Source organism: Lissotriton vulgaris, chromosome 5 (genome assembly GCF_964263255.1).
Source record: "Lissotriton vulgaris chromosome 5, aLisVul1.2, whole genome shotgun sequence".
NCBI lineage: Eukaryota > Metazoa > Chordata > Amphibia > Caudata > Salamandridae > Lissotriton > Lissotriton vulgaris.
In genome coordinates, this window is record NC_141693.1 from 482,852,258 (window position 1) to 482,879,292 (window position 27,035).

At 45.6% G+C, this 27,035-nt stretch overlaps 1 protein-coding gene across 1 annotated transcript in view; it reads left to right on the forward strand.

Annotated features, from left to right (window-relative positions):
* The first annotated feature begins 3,027 nt into the window (after positions 1 to 3,027).
* CISD1 (CDGSH iron sulfur domain 1) overlaps positions 3,028 to 27,035 on the forward strand; it is a 67,311-nt gene continuing 43,303 nt past the window's right edge. The window contains exons 1-2 of the mRNA XM_086921936.1: positions 3,028 to 3,165; positions 25,982 to 26,187. Coding sequence (XP_086778062.1) covers positions 3,141 to 3,165; positions 25,982 to 26,187 — 231 coding nt within the window. The 5' untranslated portion in view covers positions 3,028 to 3,140. The remainder of the gene's footprint in view (positions 3,166 to 25,981; positions 26,188 to 27,035) is intronic.

Consider the following 27,035-nt stretch of genomic DNA (forward strand, 5'->3'; position numbering starts at 1 on the left):
ATTTATGCTACCTCTAGCCTTTGTGTCAGGTAGTTACAACGTGCTTCTTAAAAGTCACTTCTGTTTTCTTTTATGAGTGGAATGCAACCTTTGCCTCAGATTACTTGTTAAGAGAACTAACACGGCTGAGCATGGCGCCCATGACAAGCAGCGAGAGAGTGCTAACACGCATTGAAATCCACCAAGAAGCGCAGATGTAACCAACACCTAAAGCAACTTTTTTCATTTTGCAGGAAGTAGGCCCTGCTATATTACAGCAGGGGTTCTACCGTAATGAAAAAGATTTGTCATTGTAATGTCACATAATAACATCTCCACATACTGAATTCCGGACTGGTATTGCCTTATCAAAATCTCTATAACGCGCAGGAAAATTCCTGCTGCTCGAAAGCCAAAGAGATCGATTACGAATGCGCAGCAGTTATTTTTCAAACCCAAATACCCAAACGTCAGACTCCTGTTTATTTACAATATAAACCTGCATGAGCAAGAACAGAAAAAAACACATTGTATTTTACAGAAGCACACATATGTCGCCCATTACTCTGAAGTAGCTTGATGAAAAAATTGAATAATCGCTCTTTCGCGCAGGGCCTGCGCTCATTTACATCTGTGTGGAAATCACCAGTGCCATTGTACACAAGACAATCCACTCAAAGGTTGGCAGTGCGAATGATTTACACCCGTGTACACATGCCTTCAAGAGCCTCTGGAGAGGGCGCCTCTGGGACTGATGCACTGCTGAACATTGCAAATCCTCCTTCTCACTTCCTCCTCTGCCCTTGAAACACTTTTAGATGAGACGCTGAGGAAACAGGCTGACTTCACACACGAAATATCTGCATTTCACATCTGTGAATTTCTAGAGTGGCCGGGTTATTTATACATTTCTGATATTACGGTTGTTTAAAAAATGTTTCGGGTCCTGATTTTTGTTGTTGTTTTATACTTAAATGAATAAGAGATACATCAAAATATTTCTTACCTCAGACCTGCCAGTGCCAACCTATAAACAAATATCACTGTGTGATAATGGTGCTGGGCCCTGTGCCCAGAGCTACGAAAGAGGCACTCTCCTGGAATCTTCGATAGTGTGTGCCACCCCCACGCGCGGCATCCAATGATGGATGCTGCGTGGTGGACCAGCCAATCCTGGCTCTGCATGCTGCGCCAGGATTGGCTAGGGGGGCATATTTGCTGCTCGCCCTGCCGCCCTTTGAAAACCAGGGGTGTGGCAGGCAAACAAGTCCCCCTGGGTCCCGCTGGGGAGCTTGAGATAGTTGCAACTATCCCAAGCATGCGCACAGTGCACTGTAAGTTCCCCAGTGGGACTGCGCACTACGGTCTGCTGCAGCCTGAGTGTCACTCAAGCTGCAGGCCACCCCCCCCCCCCCCCCCTGCACAATTCCCGGCGGTGGGCTGAGGCTGTCAGGCTGATTGTTGCAATGTTATAGATAGCCGGCGGCCGCGATGCGGGTCCATTGTGGCTGGTGGGGCTACGCCCCTATGCCCCAATGGACGCATCGCGGCTGACAGGCTGACGGTGGCGGATATCCTGCACTTTCGTCAAGGCCCAGAGTGCTTTTCAAGCTTAACAGCAAATGATGTCTGTTTAGTAGTGTGTACAACTAAAGTTTGTATTATATTCATTAATGCATTCAAACATAAATATTTTAAAGTTGTTACCACTTATTTATGGTAATTTGTACAACACTGTTTGGCTCCATGAGCGAAACGGCTTATAAACATGTTTTTTTTAATAAAGACATGCTCGCAAAACATCAACATCTTATAAAGGAAAGCGGGGAAAATATTCGCGGGAAGAGAACAACTGCTTCATCATAGCCGAAATGTGCACTACAATTAACACCTTTGTAAACAGATCTACAAATCACATATTCAGCTGTCATGATTTAAAAACCAGCAGGAAGACAGACACGTTTTTCAAAAAAGCACACTGACACATTAATCTCCATTGATGCACATTGTCGATAAACCTCACTCTAATGGACTTCGAAATACAAACTTTTCCAAAACGCACGCCTCAAGCTAAGGAACCCATCAACATGCAATTACATAATACCTGTCGGCGCGCCGCACCAACACAAATTACAGTGTGGACGGCGCTCTAGGTTGAATCTCACTGTCTGTCTACTTTACCGTTGGGCACTGACTATGACGTCAGTTTAAGTTAGGCACCACGTGTGTCGGCCGAGGGTGGTGTGTGTCTACAACACTTGCATTCAATGTAGCATTGCAGTACTCACAGATCTGCGAGCACCTCTTAGCCTCTGCATGCTGTGAAAAGTGCCACCATGCTCATAGCTTGCTTAGTCGACCATACGCATTTTAGCAGCACTCCACGTGTCAGTTGAAGTGGCACTATAATGCGTGACAATGCATTTCAGTGCTGTGGTGCGGACCACCACACTGAAATGCGCTAGTGTCACGCCTGATGCGTGTCACTTGGTAGGGCTGCAGCTTGAGTATCACCTGTCATTCTAGAATGCCAGGCTGCTAATGTCACAAAGGGCAGGGAAGGCGCGTGAGGGGAAAAAGGAGCCTAAAAGGGACACACAGTAAGAAAGTGATTAAAGACAACTCTACAAAATGCTTGTATTTATTGATACTTTCTAAAGTACATAGTAGGTGGGATGCGCAACATCCGATTACATCCTGAAACTAATGTAAACTCTAGAGCCAGGTTAGAACTCGCTGAAAAATTAACTCCATAGTGCTTGAGACTACACTCGATTTTCGTTCGGTGGTCTCGGTTAGAAGCCAGAACTGTGCAACAGACTAACTAACCTTACATGTAAGGCAGGCAAAGCCACACATGCGAGCAACGAATTGGATCAACATCTAATAGAAAGAGGGAACGTTAACCATGTTTATTTATAGCGTTCGCACGATCAAACAATATGGACTAAGCGTTCAAAATTGAAGTTTCCAACTGCAGACCTGTGTCTTTAACTGTGACGTTAACTGGCCTCACCCTATTGGCGGCTGCTAGACAGCTACAACTCTCGCGATACCAACAACACTCTCGCGGTGTTGCATCCACTTGCCCTTCAGCACATTCAGAAACAAGTCGCTGCGTGTGAAGTGTCATTGGCTACGGCTGAAGAGACACCACGAGAATGGGGTCACATTCGGGTGTAAGAGGTAGGCGATTTTGTCACTCCCTCCTTCCACTCAACGATTCATTGCACGTGTTTCTGAAACAACCTACGGCTTGCTTTTCCATGTGTAGCGGCATTTCAGAGGTTGTATCTTAGTGCATTGATTGATGCGCCTACCCCTAACATGGCTTCTTCAAGTGACGTTCCTTCCAAATGCGCGGTCTAGTGTTAGAATACTTGAGACTTACTGTAGAAAAGTTCTCGGAAAAGTGGGCGAGTGCTAGTCTCTAATGTAAAAAAAAATGTGGTACTTTTAATGGAAAATATTTTGGGATCTGGTGTTGCTGAGAAAAGAGGATGGAGTCTTGAAAAGGGGGTACTATAGTTAACGTATGCATATATTAAAAAACAAAACTGTCGTAAAGAAATTAGCTACTAGGACAATTGTGACAGAAGGTGTGTTCTGGCTGGCTTACTTGTTTGGTAACAAAGAGGCTGCATTTTAAAAATATCTTATGCGATTAGGAAACCTGCTGCAGCGATCTTGGTGTGCCCAGTTATTTTCAAGGGCTAACGATAACAGTACGGTACATCGCGTGGTTACCTTCTGCAGAGATCTGTGTATTGCCTAGGCACAGTTTGACTCCTAAAAGTTAATGTGCTCCTGCCGAGCACTACGAGTAACATGTTGATCTCCGATTTGCAATTTATGTAGATAAATGCGCTACTGCTTTTGATACATATCCTTTTATTAGTTGTAGTTAATAAATTGTAATCCTAATCGTGCCCAAGTCCTTAAAAAGAAGTGGGGGGCCTAATCAAGTCAGGCATTATGCTATCACAGCGCGTGACATCAAATGTAGCATCACAGGAAGAGGCATCACAACCCTTGACCTCACAGGAATTGACAGTAGATCTTAAGAGTATACACACATATTTAGTAGGTTTATCACAAATGCATTTAGGCACATTACAATATTTAACAAATACAATTTTATGCCCTAGTTCCAAAAAAAGTGATGCAAACCCAACGCAAAATCTGGGACTCAATTTATACATTTATTTGTTTTAAACAGCGCCACAAGCAAATTGGCCAAATGGAGAAAAGTGGCAGTAAATCTGTTATTGCTTAATTGGCTACAAAGTCTGTATTTTGAAATACATTATGGAGTCAAGGCACTTGGTGCATAGATCTTTGGGTGCCCAATAAATCTCAGGGAATACTAATGGTAAGATACCTCTAGATCCTGGGTACTCCTAGTACGGCCTGGCAAGCCTTCCTTGGTGGCCCGCGGACCTTGCAGACATTGTACTGGTGTTTAAAAAAATAAAAAAAAAATAAAGAGTGTCAGCAAAAACCGCCGCAACAGCGCGGACTCCGAGATACACTGCTCTATGGGGGCCGGGTGATTCACAACAAAGCCTCATTAACAAGTAAATGGTCTTTTAAAGACCTGTTAAGTACTCAGGTGTAGCTGTGTGTGTGCCCAGGAAGTTGGGGTGAGGTGACAGACGTAGGGAGACGGAGGGAAACAGAGGAAGACAGACAGAGGGAGGGAGACAGACAGAGGGAGGGAGACAGACAGACAGAGGGAGGGAGACAGACAGACAGAGGGAGGGAGACAGACAGACAGAGGGAGGGAGACAGACAGAGGGAGGGAGACAGACGGGGAGGGAGACAGACAGACTGCAAGACAGAGGGAGGGAGACGGACAGAGGGAGGGAGACGGACAGAGGGAGGGAGACGGACAGAGGGAGGGAGACGGACAGAGGGAGGGAGACAGACAGAGGGAGGGAGACAGACAGAGGGAGGGAGACAGACGGGGAGGGAGACAGACAGACTGCAAGACAGAGGGAGGGAGACGGACAGAGGGAGGGAGACGGACAGAGGGAGGGAGACGGACAGAGGGAGGGAGACGGACAGAGGGAGGGAGATGGACAGAGGGAGGGAGACAGACAGAGGGAGGGAGACAGACAGAGGGAGGGAGACAGACAGACAGAGGGAGGGAGACAGACAGAGGGAGGGAGACAGACGGGGAGGGAGACAGACAGACAGACAGACAGACAGACAGACTGCAAGACAGAGGGAGGGAGACGGACAGAGGGAGGGAGACGGACAGAGGGAGGGAGACGGACAGAGGGAGGGAGACGGACAGAGGGAGGGAGACAGACAGAGGGAGGGAGACAGACAGAGGGAGGGAGACAGACAGAGGGAGGGAGACAGACAGAGGGAGGGAGACAGACAGAGGGAGGGAGACAGACAGAGGGAGGGAGACAGACAGACAGAGGGAGGGAGACATACGGACAGAGGGAGGGAGACAGACAGACAGAGGGAGGGAGACAGACAGACAGAGGGAGGGAGACGGACAGAGGGAGGGAGACAGAGGGAGGGAGACAGACAGACAGAGGGAGACAGACAGACAGAGGGAGGGAGACAGACAGAGGGAGGGAGACAGACAGACAGAGGGAGGGAGACAGACAGACAGACAGACAGAGGAAGGGAGACAGACAGAGGAAGGGAGACAGAAGGGGAGGGAGACAGACAGACAGACAGACAGCAAGACAGAGGGAGGGAGACGGACAGCGGGAGGGAGACAGAGAGAGGGAGGGAGACAGAGAGAGGGAGGGAGACAGACAGAGGGAGGGAGACAGACAGAGGGAGGGAGGGAGACAGACAGACAGAGGGAGGGAGGCAGACAGACAGAGGGAGGGAGACAGACAGAGGGAGGGAGACAGACAGAGGGAGGGAGACAGACAGACAGAGGGAGGGAGACAGACAGACAGAGGGAGGGAGACAGACAGACAGACAGACAGAGGGAGGGAGACAGACGGGAAGGGAGACAGACAGACAGCAAGACAGAGGGAGGGAGACGGACAGAGGGAGAGAGGAGGAGACAGAGGGAGGGAGACAGACAAAGGAAAGCGACAGATAGAGGGAGACGGAGGGAGGGAGTCCGGCAGAGGTAGACAGACAGAGAGCGAGGGAGGGAAGGGGAGTGGGAGAGAGGGAGGGAGGGAGGGGGAGTGGGAGAGAGGGAGGGAGGGAGGGGGAGTGGGAGGGAGGGAGGGAGGGGGGAGTGGGAGAGAGGGAGGGAGGGAGGGGGGAGAGGGAGGGAGGGAGGGGGGAGAGAGAGGGAGGGAGGGGGGAGGGAGGGAGAGAGAGAGAGGGGGAGGGGGAGGGGGGAGGGAGGGAGAGAGGGAGGGAGACAGACATACAGTGAGTGAGACAGGGAGAGAGATGGTGACAGAAAGGGAGACAGAAACAGAGAGGGAGGGAGGGAGATATATATATAGAGAGAGAGCGAGACAGAGAGAAAGATGTGTGTATGCCGGGTATGGTGGCTCAGTGAACAAAGGCGTCTGCTGCAGGGGCCTGTGTTCAACCTCTTGGTCACAGTTTTTTTTGCTCTAGTCCGCCCCCACCGGTGCGACACATGCTCTGAGATTTTAGTGCACTTGCTGGAGACAGCTGTGTTTTTGTCTAGTTCCAGTTTTGAATCAAAGTAGCATAGATAGTTATATATCTCCTGCAAAGCATATCGCTTGACAACATTTTTTATTTTATGTAGATCGATAAGTGGGTTACTGCTGTTAACTCTGAGATCCTTTTATTACATGCAGTTCATAAATTGTAATCCTTCCAATTTAGCACAGTGAGCTATAAAGGACATGTGACACCTACACCTTGTACCCCTCACTGTCTTATGTACCTCATCCTGTACATTGATTTACACACACAATTTATTGCCAAGGAATAATGTGTACGTGTGATGTAAAACTCTCCGACACCCTGGATTGGGATGACTAGCACTATAAAAGAAATACCTCTATTTTGATGTATTTAACCCCTTGCGTTCTGATGGCGGCCCCCGTCCGTCATGCACTGCGGTGGCGTGTGCGGATGACGGCTGGGGGCCGTCATGAACCCGCCCACTTCAGATTTTGCCGCACAGGCGCAGAATCGCGGCTGCACGGAAGCTGTTAAATTATTTGTGTAAACACTGGGACAGACCAACACATCGGACATTCTCAAAGTGCATACTTTTGCTTTATATGCAGGGATTGAAGGAAGTCAAAAGCATGGCTTTCTTAAGTATCTGTGAAGTGTAAACCAGCTGTGAGCTGTCGTTTTTCCTCCATTGCTTTTGCAGCTAGGTGTGAGGTTTTAGATGGCTCCCAGCCAGGATCCATCAAAAGGAGGCTAGATGGCCCCTTAACTTTGTTTTGGGCTCAGCTGGAATTTAAAATAACCATGCCCCCTCACCTGCACGTTGCTGCTTGGAATGCAAGCAGACAAAGTGCAGGCGCTGCGGAATGTGTCTCGGTGTCTGAAAATGACACAGGGACAAGTTCAGTAGATTTCTATGGGGACCAACTCCTTGGCAGGGAAGACAGCGTCCACCCTGTGGAAAAGTGGGCAGACGCCCTCTACCCGGGCTTGTCCCCTCCTGATATAACACTGATCTATGAACCGACACCGAGAAGGTGCATTCCCACTGAAAGTTTCTTTTTTTAGGACGAGCCTGGGCAGCGCATGCGCTGCTTTGCGAGCCATGCTGTATTTGAGTATGTACTTGATGCCCCTCCCTCTCTTCAGCATATTTGTCATAGGCCTGTGTCATTGTCCTTCATAAATGCTGGCTTCTGGTTTTGTTATTGGGCTTGTTAGTCCCTCCATAGTACCGCTTTTTTATCATTTGTAACCTACCACGAGGACTTGCCCTTTCATTTCCATTGTTGCACGGTACGTCGTCTTTAGTCTGTAAGCACTATTTTCTTTGAGCTTCTCTTACTGCAGGAGGGCCTCTCGTGTGCAGTTGTGACCACTGGCTTGTTTATTTAATTCGTACCAAACGGGGAGCTTTGCAGGGGACATGGGAGACAGAAGGGGGCAACTCAAGCATTTGGAATGCAATAGAACTTGCATTTGCATGAGTTTAAGATATTGGCATTGTAAATGACAATGCCTTTTTGTATGTTCTAAAAACAAAACATAAATAAAAGGCATTTCAATGCCCGTAGTTCAGACGCTCGTAAATGCGGGACCTATTGCATTGCAGATGCTTGTTCTTAACCAGTCATAATTGTAAGGTTGCTGAAAAGTGCTCATTAGGGTCATAACAATGTCTTATGTATTAATATACACAACCACTGCTTTATATTTTAAATTCAGTCTTTGTGTATCTCTAACCAGGCACTCTTATCATATAATGCCGACCAATATGGATACTATGTGACTCATACAACTTGTAACTGTCCTTAATGTGCATCCTGCAGACAGCTTAAGCTGTCTTGTTCAGAAACACTTATTGTGGGCTTACCAAGAAAATGACGTGTGCTTAGAGCCTGCCCATTGCTTACCATGGATTTGCCACTCTCATTTGCTTGCTTCTTATGATGACTCTCCTTGTCCGAGCCTGTCCATTTTACATTAGTCCCTCCTATGTGCAGCATAGCCTCTTTACCATCTCTCTGGCTGGCTTCTGTCTTTCCACTGCTCACTTTTGGAAAACTAGTTTTTGGGTCTCGGCTAGAAGCGCGTTCTCGCCAGAGAACCATAGTTGTCGGCTCAGCCGACAAGACCGGACAAGGAGTGAGAACAGAGCTGGCCACGCACGCAGCATTGTCTATGGCAGAGGCGGATTCAGACGCGCGCCTTGGGATTGGGTCGGGCGCGTGAGCTTGTAACGTAGACAGTTCACGCGCGTGACCCAATCCCAAGGCGTTCGTCTGAATCTTCCTCTGTGGCTTGATTTTGTCGCGACACGTGCGTGCTAGCGTTTCACTGCTTTCCCCTGCCCCACGCTGTCCCTGGGGAGGTTATCATGTGCAGGCATTGCCACTTTCCACCGCGTGGAAAGGCCCGCATGGCGACCCCCCCCCACCTCTCTTTCATATGGAGCATGGCAGCGAGCGCCTCAAGCGAGCTGGGGCAACCCAGCGCTGGGAAACTAGCTGCGGTATGGCCCACGCTGTCCCTGGAGAGGTTATCATGTGCAGGCATTGCCCCTTTCCACCGCGTGGGGAGGCCCGCATGGCGACCCCCCCCCCCATCTTTCATATGGAGCATGGCAGCGAGCGCCTCGAGCGAGCTGGGGCAACCCAGGGCTGGGACACTAGCTGCGGTATGGCCCTGCGTGCTACAATCGTGAATCAATTTTCAGCAGCTCGTGTGGGCGCTGAGAGGGCCGCCGTTGTTTGCCCCCAGGTCCCTGCCCAGGCTGGGAAGGAAGGCGGTTTTCGTAGTGTTTAATGCTTCATAGTTTGTTTGGCTCCGGGCTCCTTCCCATCGGCCCGGGAGGCTTGCGTCCTCAACACAGAAGGTCAGACAGAGTTAGGGCTTTACACTTGCGGACCCCCCTTACGACCTCTCTCATGTGTAGCATAGATGGAAGGGGTTGCGCGTTGTCAATAAAAATCCACAGACCACGGTATCGAAGTGGTTGGCTCAAACAGCACTCGCACTGGGCTATTGCGGGGTCACACAGTTATTATTCACACAGCTCTGATAATGCACCTCAGGCACGGGGCTGACACCGTTATTATTCACACAGCTCTGATGATGCACCTCAGGCAGGGGCTCACAGCTGTTATTATTCACACAGCTCTGGTGATGCACCTCAGGCAGGGGCTCACACCTGTTATTATTCACACAGCTCTGATAATGCACCTCAGGCACGGGGCTGACGCAGTTATTAATGACACCGCTCTGATGATGCACCTCAGGCAGGGGCTGCCTGCTGCTATTATTCACACAGCTCTGATGATGCACCTCAGGCAGGGGCTGCCTGCTGCTATTATTCACACAGCTCTGATGATGCACCTCAGGCAGGGGCTGCCTGCTGCTATTATTCACACAGCTCTGATGATGCACCTCAGGCACGGGGCTGACGCAATTATTATTCACACAGCTCTGATGATGCACCCCAGGCACGGGCTCACAGCTGGTATTATTCACACAACTCTGATGATCCACCTCAGGCAGGGGCTGACGCAGTTATTATTCACACAGCTCTGATGATGCACCTCAGGCACGGGGCTGACGCACTTATTATTCACACAGCTCTGATGATGCACCTCAGGCACGGGCTCACAGCTGTTATTATTCACACAGCTCTGATGATGCACCTCAGGCAGGGGCTCACAGCTGTTATTATTCACACAGCTCTGATTATGCACCTCAGGCAGGGGCTGCCTGCTGCTATTATTCACACAGCTCTGATGATGCACCTCAGGCACGGAGCTGACGCAGTTATTATTCACACAGCTCTGATGATGCACCCCAGGCACGGACTCACAGCTGTTATTATTCACACAGCTCTGATGCACCTCAGGCACGGGCTCACAGCTGGTATTATTCACACAACTCTGATGATCCACCTCTGGCACGGGGCTGACGCAGTTATTATTCACACAGCTCTGATGATGCACCTCAGGCACGGGGCTGACGCAGTTATTAATCACACAGCTCTGATGATGCACCTCAGGCACGGGCTCACAGCTGTTATTATTCACACAGCTCTGATAATGCACCTCAGGCAGGGGCTCACAGCTGTTATTATTCACACAGCTCTGATGATGCACCTCAGGCACGGGGCTGACGCACTTATTATTCACACAGCTCTGATGATGCACCTCAGGCACGGGCTCACAGCTGTTATTATTCACACAGCTCTGATGATGCACCTCAGGCAGGGGCTCACAGCTGTTATTATTCACACAGCTCTGATGATGCACCTCAGGCACGGGGCTGACGCAGTTATTATTCACACAGCTCTGATGATGCACATCAGGCACGGGCTCACAGCTGTTCTTATTAACACAGCTCCGATGCTCTCTCTAATACTCTTTACTAATAACTCTCTCCTACTCACTATCAACTTCTTACTCTGTGTGTGGGTGCTAATGCAATAGGTCTCGCATATGAAAGCGATGAAGCTATTGGCAATGTAAATGACAGTGCCATTTATTTATTATAAAAAAAAAAAAATCATGAGCAATGCCAATAGCTCTCTCTACCTTTAATGCTGCCGAGACCATTGCATTGTAAATGCTTGTTTCTTTTTGCTTGAATACTCCATGATCGTGTGCTTCTCCCCACGCTTCATGTTGCACTTTCTCTTGTGTGCTTCTCCCCTAACTACTGTGTTTTTGTCACCTTTTAGTGTTACTCCCATTGCCCTCTGTCCTACTCATTTCCTCCTCATCCGCAATCGTTTATATTTACTTTAACTCCCCCCTTTGTGTTTGCAGATTGAGAGACACCTTATTAATACGGAGCCATCTGACAGTCTTCAGTAAACAGGACCACTTATAGGGGTTCTTAACTCTGAAACCAATCTGAAATGGGCCCAGCTCTGCTAATATGCCCCTATGGGATAACTGCCAAGGCATTAGAGTACAAATGCAATGCCAACTACCATAGAGGAAAGTCTACACGTGGCAGGCTTTTAGTTACTTTTAAAACAGAACCACTATAGTAGGAGTTAGCAGAATTAGCAAAGGGTCTACATACAGTATAAAGGAATATTGAAGCAACACTGTGGAAATACAATGTGTTAACCGCTACATAGGTGGTCGATTATGTATTAATAGATTTTTTAAAAAAAATGTTGCAGATGCTTTACTGTTAATTTACTTTATTCACTGTGAACTATGTTTCAAGAGATTGACGTGTTCTGGTGTGTTAATGTTTTCTATTCCAAAGATGTTCGTGTACCTGCATGTATTGCATGCTCCCTTTCACGCTCCCTCTGTTGCCAGGGTAGTTTCAGTCTGTACTCTCTTAGGTCTTGCCTATGCAGCCATTGAGCTCCCTCTTAGAGACATACTGTATTCAAGATATGTGCATGAAGCTCCATCCAGTTTCCACCCATCTTTTTAATTGGCTCCTGCCACTGTCTTATTTATGTAAATGGTGGCTTTTCATTGGACAATAAGCTTAGTAGTCCCACTTTAGGACCACCTTTTCTCTTCTTGTAACCTCCCATGAGCACACTCCCTGTTGCATGTGTGGCTACTCGTTATGTTTTTTATTACAGGCTCGGAGCACTATTATCTTAAATAGCTTTGTCCTGTTGCAGGCAGGAGACGCTGTTCCGCAATGCTTTTTTTAAATTAATTTTTTCAGTGCAGCACGCCATTGCTGGAATAATGACTGCCGCGCCTCTCTTTTGGTTAGTTGTGATCCGAAGCGGGCGCGCACTTTTTTTTGTTGTCTTTATTTTCTTTGGTTACAAAGGCGGCACCCACACATTAGCTTTAAACATCTTAAGCTCAAGCGGGGGTGCAGCGATTGGTTTAAGAGTAAAGCAATCAACAGTTTTCTTTTTCCATTTCTTTACTTTTGAAGCAATAGCTGCACCCGCTCTTTAGCTTAAGATGTTTACAGCTAAAGCGAGAGTGCTGTGATTGATTTACAATGTAATTGCGCTTGCATTACTGAAAGTTTGAGCTATTGGTGGGTGTTTCATTATTATTAGCAACGCCAATAGCTCAAACCTTCAGCATGCAAGACCTATTGCATTGCAAATGCTTGTTGTTTAAACTGATGGGTCATGTGGGGTATATTACAGCTCTGTCTAGAAGAAGCACTGGTAAACCGTTCAGGTCCAAGAGTCAAAATTCACACCTGTCAGATGGGCCCTAGTGCCAGGCAAAGAGACCAGAGCGACTGGGCTGCCCTATCAAAGGACTTATCAGAATACATTTATTTTCATTATTTTGTTGAAGTTTTTTTTTACGTGTTTTGCTTGGACCCAGGCAAACATGAATGGAGTCTTGTTGAAATTGTCTACATTTTACAGTTGTTTTATATAATGTGACCTTAGTGTACCATAATTTGTACCCTCATATACTGTTTGTCCTACAGTTATGTGAATAAACAGCGCTGTACGCTAGATGCACAGTTTGCAGTCTATGGTATAACTTATTGTCTAAACAGCTTGACTCAGATTAATTAATTCTGAGGAAAATAGTCCCTCTTTCACATTTCTGTAATCCTATTTATTGATTTTTTTTATTTGCATTGTTTTCTTTTATTTTGTATTAATTATTTTCTTTCTAGCTTTATTTTGCCCATGGATATTATCAATTTTCTTTGTGCTATTCTTTGTTATTTTAATTCTGTTTCTAGATGTACAGAAATTCCATGCAGAAAAAAAACTAACATTTTCACTGTGGTATCGTGACCTGCCAGTAACAATCTTCAGAATATCATCCACCCTCTGATTCTTTAGGACAGACAAACACAGAAATCAGAAAATTGATTATTATTCACCCTTTGACAGCCATACCTTTTGGGAGACTCTGAATGATCACAGTCTGTTTGTTTGAGAAACCTAGAAGAATGTAAACCTTTGGTACATTTATTACAATGGCCACTTACTACAAGGTCTTCTAGCCACAAATAGGAGGGAGATACACATACTTTCCTTAAGATATACAGTAACTTGCAATGTATAATTTATATTATGTTCCACTAGAGAACGAGGTTTCATCTGTCATAAAAAATAGCCCTGCACAAGCTTTTATGCAAGAGTTGTTCTGAAAACTGGTTGCCTATGCTGCCTCTTTTTTAGGTCTCGCCTGAGCCACCGCATGCTCTGCGAGGCATTTGGGGGAGGGCTTTTGAGCTCTGAACACACGCTCGTGCGTGCGTTTTATTTTTTCAGAGCCCAAAATTGTCTTGTGCATGTGTCTTTTTTTTAAAAACACAGCACGCAATTGGTGCAAAGTGGGTGATTGTCCCGCCTTGTTTGTTGGATGGCCTAGGGTCCGCGGGTACGAGCTTCAACCTTATCTGTCTCCAATTATCGCATTGGTGGTAATTGCAAACAGATGGTGCTCGTGTCAGCAGGAAACAGACCAGCGGCGCTAGTGTGGCATAAGCCAGACATGGCCCTCCTCCTTTATTCCTGTTTCCCCCTCAGCAAAGCCTTTTGTTTACGATCACTTACTCACACTCCCCCCCCCCCCCCCTTCCCCTAAGTTCCCATCCACACTTTTGCGCCTCCCCCTTCCTTGTTTCTGTTTACAAAAGCTCCCCCTTCCATGTTTCTGTTTACAAAAGCCTCAAATTAATCTTTAAGTGCCCAGCCATCAAATCATGCTCACTTTTTTAAAACTTTGGCACTGTTTTACTATGCGTGAATGCTCATGTTTTTTGGGCGAGTTTACAAAAAAAGGCCCAGTTTTAAGAATTTGGAAAGTATGTGTCTTCACTGTTTGAGCTGCCAACTTTTGAACTGGGCAACATCGTTCGAGTTTGTAAATGAGCGTAATATATCCTGTGTTTGTTGTCACATAATTACACTGTACTCCATGCAACATAAATACACTCCTCATAATTCCACTCAGTTATGCATAATTACACACAACATAGTTACTCTACTGAATGCAACATACACTCCACACAATACCACTCAGTGCCACATAATTATTTGCTACATAATTACACTGCACTCAATGCAACATACACTCCAAACAATACCACTCAGTGCCACATAATTACATGCCACATAATTACTCTACTGAATGCAACATGCACTCCACACAATACCACTCAGTGCCACATAATTATTTGCTACATAATTACACTGCACTCAATGCAACATACACTCCAAACAATACCACTCAGTGCCACATAATTACACGCCACATAATTATTCTACTGAATGCAACATGCACTCCACACAATACCACTCAGTGCCCCATAATTATTTGCTGCATAATTCCACTGCACTCAATGCAACATACACTCCAAATAATACCACTCAGTGGCACATAATTACACACCACATAACTACTCTACTGAATGCAGCATACACTCCCCATAATACCACTCTGTGCCACATAATTACATACCACATAATTAGTCTACTCAATGCAACATAAATACACTCCACATAATACCGCACAGTGCTACCTAATTATATTCTACATAATTACACTGCACTCAATGCAACATACACTCCAAATACCACTCAGTGCCACATAATTGCACACCACATAATTACACTCTACTGAATACAACATACACGCCCCATAATACCACCCGGTGCCACATAATTACACGTCACATAATTACACTCTACTGAATGCAACATGCACTCCACACAATACCACTCAGTGCCACATAATTATATGCTACATAATTACACTGCACTCAATGCAACATACACTCCAAATAATACCACTCAGTGCCAAAAATTACACACCAATTAATTACTCTACTGAATACAGCATACACTCCCCATAATACCACTCAGTGTCACATAATTACACACCACATAATTACACTCTAGTTAATGCAACATAAATACACCCCACATAATACCACTGTGGCACATAATTGCACGCCACATAATTACACTCTACTCCATGCAGCATAAATACACTCCACATACCACTCAGTACAACATAATTACACACCACATAATTACTCTCTACTAAATGCAACATAAATACACTCCACATAATACCACTCAGTACCACGTAACTATGCACCACATAATTGCACTGTACTCAATGCAACATAAATACACCCCACATAAATGCACTCTATACCACATACCACCAATCAACAGAAATGCACTCCACACCATGACACAATTTCACTAAGCATAATTTCACTCAACACCACAGTTCTAGGCCACACAATTCAACTCCACCCATTTCCAATAACCACCTCATAATTACACACCAAACAATATATTTCAACTCCACAGTCCACAACGTACCTCTAATGCAGACAATATAGTGTCACCACCTGAGCACCAAACATCATTCACCACCACCATTTTGCATCAGCGCACCACCGAAGCATCACGTCAGTCTGCCCTTGGAATCTGGCTTCTGTTGATTCTCCCCTAGCGTCCGTCCCCTGCTTTTGCTCTAATTAAATTACTGTTTTCCAAACTCCACTCCCCCGTTATTTATGTCCTGCTCCCCCATAACAAAAAAAATTATAACAAACAAGCATTAGAACAGGCAGGAAGAAGTTGCCAGCAGTACAAGTAGAAAAAGACGAGAAGACATTTTTTATGTTAAAATCTTTTTTTTTTAATCAGGTTTTTCAGTTGTATATAATGTCGCCTTCGTTTGTATAAAGGTAACAAAAATGCTTAATGCTTCATTATTACTTTTCACCATAATGCACAGCAGCCACAATGCTCTACTACATAGTTAAAAGCCTGATAGCCTGATCTTGTTACCCACAACTTAATCTCCAGAGTGGCTGACCTGATCACTATTGCCTTGTCCAGATACAAACATATATTCCTCTAATTCCACCCTCCCTAGCTTTGAATACATCAACATCACGAAGGAAGCCTTCTTCAGCCTATTGGAAAGTACCAATATCCAACAGCTTTAAAGACATTTAGAGCAACATCTTGCTGTTCTCACTTGCTATGGACCAAGACATTTAGGCTGTGGCCATGAATTTATCACTTTTGACCTGCTTCATCCAGACTCACCAATCAAAGCAGGCAAACTATGCCAACGTTCAGGCCATCTTATTAAATAAATTTACATTTGAAGCAGTCCATTAGAACGTGAATTCCTTAGTTACAGAATGAGACTCTCAACTCAGCCATTGTTATTCTGATGACAGTAAAAACACGCTCTACTCTTGCCCCGCTTTATGAAAATCCAGCCACCCACACTATCATGCAGCCAGCACAATCATTTAGTCAGAATACTGGAAAAGACTGGTTGCTCCTTGGGAAAAGGTTTCTAGAGGTCAGCGCCAGTTGGACAACTTTGTTTCGTTCTTTAGCCCAAAATGGCAGCAGGATCGGCAATAAATAACCACGTGACAGAAGAGCTTGTTTGGCTCCAGTGTCCATTAGGTCATTGTCAGAGGAGCCAGATAAATGTGTGAAGCTCAAACGCTTTATTAGTGGCCCAACCACAGTGTATTGATGCACGTGTATATATATATGTATATAATATACAAATACAGACATACATACTTGTATCCCATGGAAAGGCCGCAACATCCTGACATCTACGTTCCTCTGGCCCGCCCTGTGTTTTACTCCAGTGTGCTTGACGTGCTTCATGTCTTTAGGGTGCTGGTTGGCAAAGAAGCCTAGCACTGCTAACAGATGGCCCTCGGATGTGAACTCCCACTCAAAGTGAGTGTGGATAATGTATGTATGTATGTTATGAGCATTTGTTTCACGAGGAAGGGTTAAGAGTGAGGGTTTTCGTTGGTCGGTTGCCTTTTTATGGCGTCTTCCCACATATTACCTCTGTCCTATTGTGAATGAGATAAACTAAATAATTATTATTTTTTTAAATATCTTTTTATTGGAATTTCTTGTCGACAAGACGAGTGAAAGAAAACTTTGCATCTACAATTAGGCCTTTTATTAAAGAAATACAATTCAATTGGGTATGCAGTTCAGGGAGTATTTAGGCATATCTGGGTTAAATCGTCATGATATTGCATTTCACCCTACTAGAATATCGATATGATGTTACATTCAGTCCCTTGTTCTCTCATTATGTCTTAGGGGAGGCAGGAATAGTGCCTTTTTGTAGAAATCTTTATTATAGTAAAACAATAAAATGTGTAACATAGTAAACAATCAAAACATAAAGCATTCAGATGTCTGGTATCTATGTGGTCGTTGTAGATTCCATTATTCTATATCTAGTTTCACTCCAACATATGAGGGTCATCCGTATTCATGTCTGGTTGGGGGAATGGGTGAGATTTCAAATGGGTTGGCTACTCCCTGGTGTTGGGTTCAGTTGAGGGAAGTTTGGGGCATTCACTTGTGAGTTGTCATTCTGTATGTTGTCTGGGAGCTCTCCCCGTCTTCTCCTCCCCTGCTATCCTAGGCCCTCAGCACTTTCGACCACAGTCACAATGCTATTGGGTGGCGTCTCATGCCTCAGTTGTCCTCCTCTATCAGCGCTGTTTCTTCTGCTCTGGCCCAGGCAAAAACAGCTTCTTCACAGTCCTGCGTTTTAGGTCTTATTGTTGCCTGCCAATGGAGGGCTATGCATCTTCTTGCCAGTATTGGCACAAAATCCACAAAACTACCTGGATTTAGGTCGTGGGAAGTGACCCAGGAGACAGACCTCTGCCATGAAGGACAATGAGCAGAACAGCACATCATTTAATGTCTCCACAATCTGGTGCCAATACTCCTGTAGGCCTGGAAAATCCCAAACCATGTATGTAAACCCCACGTCGGGGGTCCCACATCTAGGGCACTGCTGCTCCCCAGTACCGTACATGATGTTAAGTATTTGTGTGGTGAGGTAAGTCATGTGCAGGAAGTTGAATTGTGTGTACGTGAAGTTTGAAATCCTAAAATCTTTCTTTGGGCAGTTCAGGGCTTTGCCCCAGTCTGCCTCAGTCATCTCCCTGCATATAAAGTCTCCACATTTCTTTTGTAAGTGATTCAGGGGCTTTACTATCATCTCCCTGAATGCTCTGTATAGCCATTTTACTAAATTTCTTGCCAACCCAAGCATCACCACTGCTTGCATCAAAGCATGCGTGTCAGGTTCGCGTCTGCCTCTTCCCCACAGTGACCTAAAGGTCCCCATCATTGTGTGATAATTTAAGAATTGGCCCAGAGGCAAGTCAGAGTGCGTGATGAAGTCTTCAAGGGGGATCAGTTCTCCCTCCTGATAAGTCACAGGCCGTCAGTATGCCTGCTGTTGCCACTCTCGCAACCGAGCTTCCGCAAATAGGAAGGGGATGTCATCCCTAGGTAGGCCAAGGGAAGGTCTGGCATTTATAGGGGGGGTCCACGCTGTATGGCGCATGCTTATTTTCCAGTATTTCAGCGCAACCTGTAATAGCGTGCCAGGGGCTTGTATCTGTACCTTTTGGGTACACTAATTTTGATAGCAATCTCCTCTTGTTGACCGCTCGTGCAGAGGGTCTTAAGCTTTCCTGACCTTTCACATCCAACCACTGAGCAAGGCACTGCGCTGCTAGGTAGTAGGCCTCAGAATCTGTGACCTCAGTAGCACTGCCAGTTATACTCTTTGGCGACCCCTCCTCCTAAATCAGGTCTCTTAGCATAGAGTCCAACTCTCTGAACCATTTTCTGGGGATCAAGATGGGGATTAACGAAGAAGTATAGTGGCCTTAAGAGTACGACCATTTTAGATAGTGCCACTCAAGCCATAACTGTGAGTTTGAGGGAGCGCTAGAATTAAATATATGTTTTAAGGGAGTGCGTTACGTGGCCAAGGTTTCCATTTGATCATGGAACACCTCTATGTCCAAGTATTTAAAGGAGCCAGGGGCCCAGTTGATTCCTGCCGGGAGTGTTATCGGCTCGGGCAGTGAAGGCATGATCGGAAAGACATGGGTTTTGGAGGTAGTATCTCAGTCTTGTCAGGTTTGCAAAGTCCCTCAGTATATTCATTGCAAAAGTCACTCCTTGGGCGCCCCGCCTCAAATATAGTAGTATATCATCTGCTTCAAAAGAAATTATATACATTCCCCTCCAGTATTAGTCCCTGCCTCGACCCCTCCTGCCTAAGCTGTTCTGCTAAAGGTTCGATAGCTAGGCCGAACAACAGAGGGGATAACTGGCAGCCCTGCCTAGTCTCTCTGTAAATGTCATACGGTGCTGAGACTACTCCTCCAGTTCTGACTCTAGCTCTGGGGCCGGTATAGAGCAACTATACTCACTGGAGCCTTCATTCCTTAATCCCATTCTCTGCATGACTTGAATCAGAAAGTCCCATGGCAGGGAGTCTAAGGCTTTTTCCAGATCTCCAGCCATCACAACAGTGTCTGGGAATGTAGAGACTGTGTGATGGTATAAAACATGGTAGAACCTTCTACGGATCCCTGAGGTCGATCTTGTTGGTATGAATCCATTTTGGTCAGTGTGGATTAAGTCTTGCATGTTTGGCACAAATCGCGTGGCTAATATTTTGCTAAGGATTTTGAAATCTATGTTTAAGAATGGGCGGAAGTGAATGTACTGGGCAGTTCAGATTTAGTTTTAGGTAACAGGATCACTAATGCTTCTCTGGTGGAGGCCAGTCGTTGACCAGAGTGCAGCGCGTCAGCAAATACCTTTTCCAAGCGTGGGGCGAATAGTGATTTAAAGGTGGAATAGAATTCCACAGGGAGCCCATCCGGGCCTGGTGTTTTCCCTCTGGCCATCTCCTTGATTGCAGCTTAGATTTCCTAAATGGATTTTGCTTTCCCAAGAGCTTTCTGCATTGTAGGGTCTATTCTACATAGCTTTAGTGTTTCTAAGTACTCGTCTATGTGTTCTTTAGGCACTTTGTTTGGTTGCCTGTATACCTTAGTGTAATATTTAAGTTCCTGAATATTTATCACCCTACTGGATTTAGTCATGGCAGCCATGTACCTAGTTGTTGTTGTGTCCCCCCACTTGTGTCAGTATGCGACCCGGTCCCATAGGAGATTGATATTATAATCTCACCGCTGTATGCTCAACTGAAATTCCTTAGCCCGACTCGCAGAAACGTAACTGCTGTCTGCCTATACCTTTAAACAATCACATTTAGTTAGAGAGCTGCCTTCATATTGCCCGGCGGAGAGCACTTTATCAGGGGGGAGATCAGATGTAACTCAAGACGAAGTCCCTCGTCCCGGCTCACCCACAATGTCTGGGTCCGCACCGCCAACCCTCTTGTATATCCTTGATTACCTGAGTCCCGGCGGGAGTAATTCCAATAGCCGTAATACCCTCTCCTACAGTCTCTTCCTGTTTGGATATTAGCACACTGCGTGAACTAACCAATTACCCAAAGTACTCGTATGATTTCATCTGCTGAGTGCGGGGTTACTTTCGGTAGGTGTACTTTGCTTCCAGTGGCGTCTCCTGAGTCTGTGGTTCGATCTTGTTTCTGTGGCGAAATGATCTGTGGCGAAATGATCCGTACTATCGCTTGCAATGACGCCTTTCTATCTTGTTCGGTTTGAGAGGCAGTAGGCGTCTGCAGTTGTGACTTTCTCCATGAACGGCGTAGCCTCTTTCTGTTGGGGTAGTTCATTGCTCTGGAGCAGATTGTTTTTCGGGCTGTGGCGTTACCGGCTTGCATGCTTCCATCCACGACCACGTCTCCTCTGGGCAGTCACAAAAATGTGTGGTGCCACCTAGCATGATTCTGAGCTTTGCTGGGAACATTTGCGAATATTGAATAGCTGCCTCTCGGAGGGACTTCTTGGCTTCAAAGAAGGATGCACGATGGGCCTGTACTTTGGCTGTGAAGTTTGGGAACAATAACACCTTGCTATTATCTAGAGTGTAGGAGCCATGTGTTCTGACCTGTAGTAATATGCTGTCCTGGTCTCTGTAATGGGGGATATTTGCCACAACTGGACGAATAAACTGAATATATTTTCTCTGGTATAGTCTCCCTAAGTGGTGGGTGGGAAGGTCTGCTCTTTAGTGTATCGTTCAGGTAAAGCTCACAAAGTCCCTGAGTTGCACACCTCACCTCAGTCTCTTATTTTGGACTCTCTCTTGCCTGCAAATCGACATCTTGACCAGTTGTTACTTGTCTATTTTGTTATTTCTTGCTCCAGAAGCACCTAACAACGTAATCTAAAGGGAGGTTGCACGTCTCCACGTCAGGAGTAAACACAAGCATTTGTAATGCAATAGTCTCATATTACTGAAAGTTTGAGCTACTGGCTTTACATTATTATTTGCAACGCCAATAGCTCAAACTTTCAGTAGCACCTGCACTGCCTTTGGTTTGTTTAGCGTCTGTATTCCAAAAAATTAAAAGCCAGTTCGAATCTGGTGTCCAACTGCTTGCAAGAATTAAATCCACATATGGATTCAATTTTCCCTCTGACATGTTTGTCAATGCAGCTCAATAAAGTAACTTGGCAATGCGTGTCTCTTTCACTGGCAGCATCGCTGAGTTTATGAGCGAGGGAGAAAGAGGGCGGCTGCCAAGTCTTAATTCTCAGCTGTTAAAGTTGGTAAAATGACGAAAGTAACATTGGAAAGAATTAAATAGACAATTCTGTGTTTTTGCATTGTCTAAGAGAAAAAAATCTGCCTTTTATTAGCATGCCCTCTGAAATATTTGTCGTAATCATATCACAAATCAAGTAGCGATATGAGAACATCCAACAGGGTTATTAACCAGTTGAAATATCCCAACACTATGATCTCCAAGTTTATTATCAGCTTTTTATTCATATTCAGTAAAAAAAAAAAATCTGTTTATTGAAAATAAAACAAAGAAACCTGCAATGACAATAGACATCCCTGGTCGTTATGTAAGGAAACTAGCATACAGCGATAAAATCGAAGCATTGTGGGAATACTCAGACTCTGTTCTTTTACCAACAGTACACAGATCAGCCTTAAAATCCAGGCCTTCGTTGTTACAATACGGCATCATTAGTATCCACAATAGTTTCATCTAGCTCTCCTCGATCCACATACTTTAATCCATTTGTTCGGAAAAACCCTTCCTATGTAAACCACCCTTTCAGTCTGCATGCAGCAATCTATGCTGAATTATAATTCTTGTTGTTAATTGTAACGCTTCCTTCTGCCCATGTGACCAGGTCTGCAGTACCGCTGGCAAATACTCAAAATAAGTAAAACATGTCTCTGGCGGCTTTCCTTATTCCTGATGAAAGTTTCCACCATTTTTCTCCTGCATTCTTTCCTCTCCTAAATATCTGTATCATAGGTTTTGAGGTCTCGCCTAGCGACGCAGCGCCATGAGCTGCTCGCCTGGGCGAGATCTATTGTTGCCGACTTGCTTTGTGATGCGAGACAGGATAGGTGCACATGCTTGAAAGACCTCTGCTGTGCGCGCGTACGAGTCGGCTCGCGGCGTTATCACAGTGCCTGCTCACACCATACACGTCGCCCAGACATGCCATGTGCACGCTCCTTAGTAGTAAAGAACAACAGGAGTGTGACCCATAGACCGGATTGAGTTCTGGGTAAGTATACATCTTAAACAACAATATCTCAACCGGATTCAATGGAAAGGCAGATACACAGGTATGTACATGACATTGCAAGGTAGCAAAGAAAGGATAGACTCCCGGTATTTTTTCAAAGGTGCTCATGGCATCATGTTTTAAAAAACAATTCATACAGGACAGTTATACCAGCATTGTGGGCATGAAATGCGGAGGCAACCCAAGGGGACTTTGTGCACGTAGTGCTCATGAAGCAAAGAGTGACGACGCGAGTGACCAGTGGAAGCACAGCGGAGACACAAGGTGACAAAGTGAAAAAAATTTGTTATATACAAAACAATGGTTCCTCTTCAATGATTGGAAGACATATGACTGTTTGTGTACCTAAGTTGAGGGTGCGCCGTGAGTTGCGCTGTATGATCGGTCAATGGCGTTTCGATCCTCTCAAGTTAGGATCATCATCAGGACCGGGTTGCCATATTTAAAGGTGATGATGGGGAAGGAAGGGAGACAGAGTTACGCGGAGGTGGAGGTCAGGTGCTGTACAATGAGGCGGCTGTAGACTGGGTTCGGCAGCCGTGGTGGAATACGGTGTGAGCGGAGGAGGAGACTAGGCGCAGGGTCGGATCCCCGATCCACTGTGTGGCTCCCGGAAGGATGACTTGGGAGGCAGTGGGACTGCTGGCAGGGTTAGAGCCCTGATCTTCTGTCAGGGTCACAGGATGGGTACCTTGGAGGATGAGTTACGGGCCTCGGAACTAATCAGGAAGCCATCTGATTGCTGCCGTGAGGTCCTAGTCACCACAGTGGTGTGCGGTCTGGCCTAGCAAGTTGAGGAATGTGTGCACTCACAGCGTCTCTTTCACACAGCCTATGTGCACGCTCATGGCGTGTCCTTCAGCGTGCGCCTTACAGACATGGGTCCGCTAACAGAATGGGGGCCGGCAATGCACCCAGCCAAGCTCTCACTCACCGGCTCGGTCTGCAGGTTCCCTGGCAGTCTCTTGGGACGCCGTGGGGCTCTCCTCACCACTCGGGAGCCCCGTCTTACCTCTGGTGCCATGCAGTCTGTCTCGCTCTTCACCCGGTCCCTATGATGGGGCAGGGACTTAAGCATGGAGCCTGCAGAGTTCCGGACATTCTCCCGGCGGTTCCTTCCTGTTTGTTTGGCAGGCCCTGCCCAAGTCCCAATGAAGGCTGCCTGACTTCCGGTTTTGCCAATATCTGCCCCGGAGGCAGGGAGTGTGCCCCGCGGTCGTCCTTTGTGACCCTAGATCATGCTTATGCTATAAAGGTTACAAAAGCCAATTGCGAGTTAGGTGGCACAATAATACATTTAAAAAAATACAATTATGTTTGGGGCACTGCAACGGAGCTACGCACAGGACGGGGTATAGGTGTATATTGCATTTCCCTTACTACTCCCCATCAAGAGTGTCTACACATGCGTGCATGGGTGTGTGTGCACGCAAATGCATTTTTAAATTATTTGAATCCCCATCCATTCACGGTTGCTGCTAAAACTCTGATGTGCATACATGTGTAAATGTTATCATGCTGTTTTATTTTTTATTTTTTAGACCCTTTCCTCACAGCTGTTGATATTCTTGCAACTTAGTTACTGGGATGTTCAAACTACTCTTAATTGCTGTTTTTATTCGTTCTACTCACAACAGTGGGTCTGTGTTGTAGATGTATGATAAGATACTTCTGTATAAGTTACAAGATACGTTTATTAAGATACAGCGGAGCAGTACACCTCGCCAGCTGACCAGACCCTCAACTGACAAGTGTGGAACCTTCAAGTACAAAGTAGAATGCACATAGGTATACTGGGAGGCTTAAGAGGTGTGAACACAGAGAAAGGTCTAATGACCAAAGGTGGCCATGTTGTGAGAAGTATAAGTTTACTACAGTCTGCAAGTTTGGAGGATCAGAATAGGTATTTACTCGCACTGTCCTTGCCTAGCGTTTAGAACTTACACCTACCTGCCTGTTAACTCTTTAAGACTGTGTTTCTGCTCAATTCTTTGTTTTGACATTTTACTGTTTCTCGATAAATGCACTATTTTGACAGGCCCCTTTTAGTGTCCTTCCTTCATGTGTAGATTTTATGTGGTGTTAACTTTTACATGAGCGCGCTCACATCCCGTGTGTGCATATTTAGGTCATTTGATATGGTGTAGCCAATGCCATTCCAATTGCTTCTACGGCGAGTAAAATTAATAATGCACAGATGGATTGGTGCCGTCCTCTTTGAAGTTCAATTACAAACATCAGTTGCAGCAGGATAAATAACAAGCATTTGCAATCCAATAGGGCTCGCATTTTTGCAAGTTTAAGCTATTGGCATTGTAAATGACGATTCCTTTTATTTATGCTTTAAAAAACAAAACATAAATAAAAGTGATAGCCATTTACAATGCCAATAGCTCAAACACGCGCAAATGCGAGACCTATTGCATTGCAAATGCTTGTTTATTGTTGTAACGCACTTGTTTACCCTTTGTTCGCTTCAAATCATGTAAAGAATCCCAATTGCTACTTCTACTTTGTGCATAAATGTTTTCCCTCTGGAATGTACACTTCTTGTATTGTTTATTAATAATCCTGATGCTCCAAAGTTTAGTAGACCGTAGTGTGCTTCTAAGAACAACAAGGTGAAAAAAATCTGTAGACCCGTTTGGTAGCCTGTTACCATATTGTCATAACATCCTATTTCTTCCATTTAACCTGTACTTCCTATTCCTAACCATGGTCATTAGCACTTGAGTCTGTTTAACCACCAGTCGTACTTGTTGTCTTTACTTTTTGAAGCCCTAGTTTTTCATTTTTTTCTTAATGGACTCAATCCTTGGAAATGTATGAAATCCTTCTTGTATGTTCATGAGTCTTGAGAGACTTTGACATTTCTGATTCTCATTTCTTCCTCCTTTAGCGGAATGGATTGCTGCAGTCACTGTGTCTCTTGGCGCTGCAGCTGCTGCTTACTTTGCTTACCGGAAGTTATACTGCAAGGAAAAGTGCTGCAAGTCGATGGTTAACACCCAGATCGATAAAGATAATCCCAAGGTTGTGCATGCCTTTGACATTGAAGATCTTGGAGAAAAAGCAGTGTATTGTCGCTGCTGGAGATCTAAACAGGTGAGGTAGTGAAGAAAGGTTGGCATTTATTCCTATATGTAATATAGATCTGTCTTTTCAGTTTATCAATTACCCTGTTAAACATCCTCATGATCCTGGGTTGATAAGTGAAATTTTGGCTTGAATGCTAGTGAAAGAAGTTCATGCACCTGTTTGGGGTGATTATACAAAACAAAGTGAGAACGGATCATCCACCTATTTATTATTTGGTTACTTCAAGTCTTCTTCCTTTCGTCCCTTCGGATGTGGTTAAGGGACTTGGAACCCACAGGGTGTTTAAGAAGAAACTCTGAGACACAGGGCTGCAAGGACTACTTTAGGTGCCACAGACTGTGAGGCAAAAAAACTAAAATGTTGATGAGAGAAGCCCACATCTGAAGCAGTATCCCATGGAGAATTTCACCACTAATAGTAACAACACAATACAAGAAGCATTATAATCGAATAACACGGGGACGTTGTAAGTACTGGCGCACACAACGCTCGCAAACACAAGGAGATGATGGACGGAGAGCTGAAACTTTTCAGACACTCCATCAATCACAGATCTGGGTTGAATCCATTATCATTCTTTAGCTCACTTCGCCACCCCCACGGGACTCACGTCTGAGCATACCCGTCCCACTCGGGGTGATAAATGCAAAAACAACATTTGATGGACGGAATGCACAACAATGTCATACATTCACCCCAGTACAGAGATCTGGGCCTAAATCCATTGTTTTATTGCTCACCGCACCACCCCTGTTCAGACATGGCCATATGCAAATCAGCCTTGACCCTAAGCCTCATGGGAACATTCGGGCCCGAACTGCCAAGCCATGTCTTCCCTGGACGGTAATCAAGCA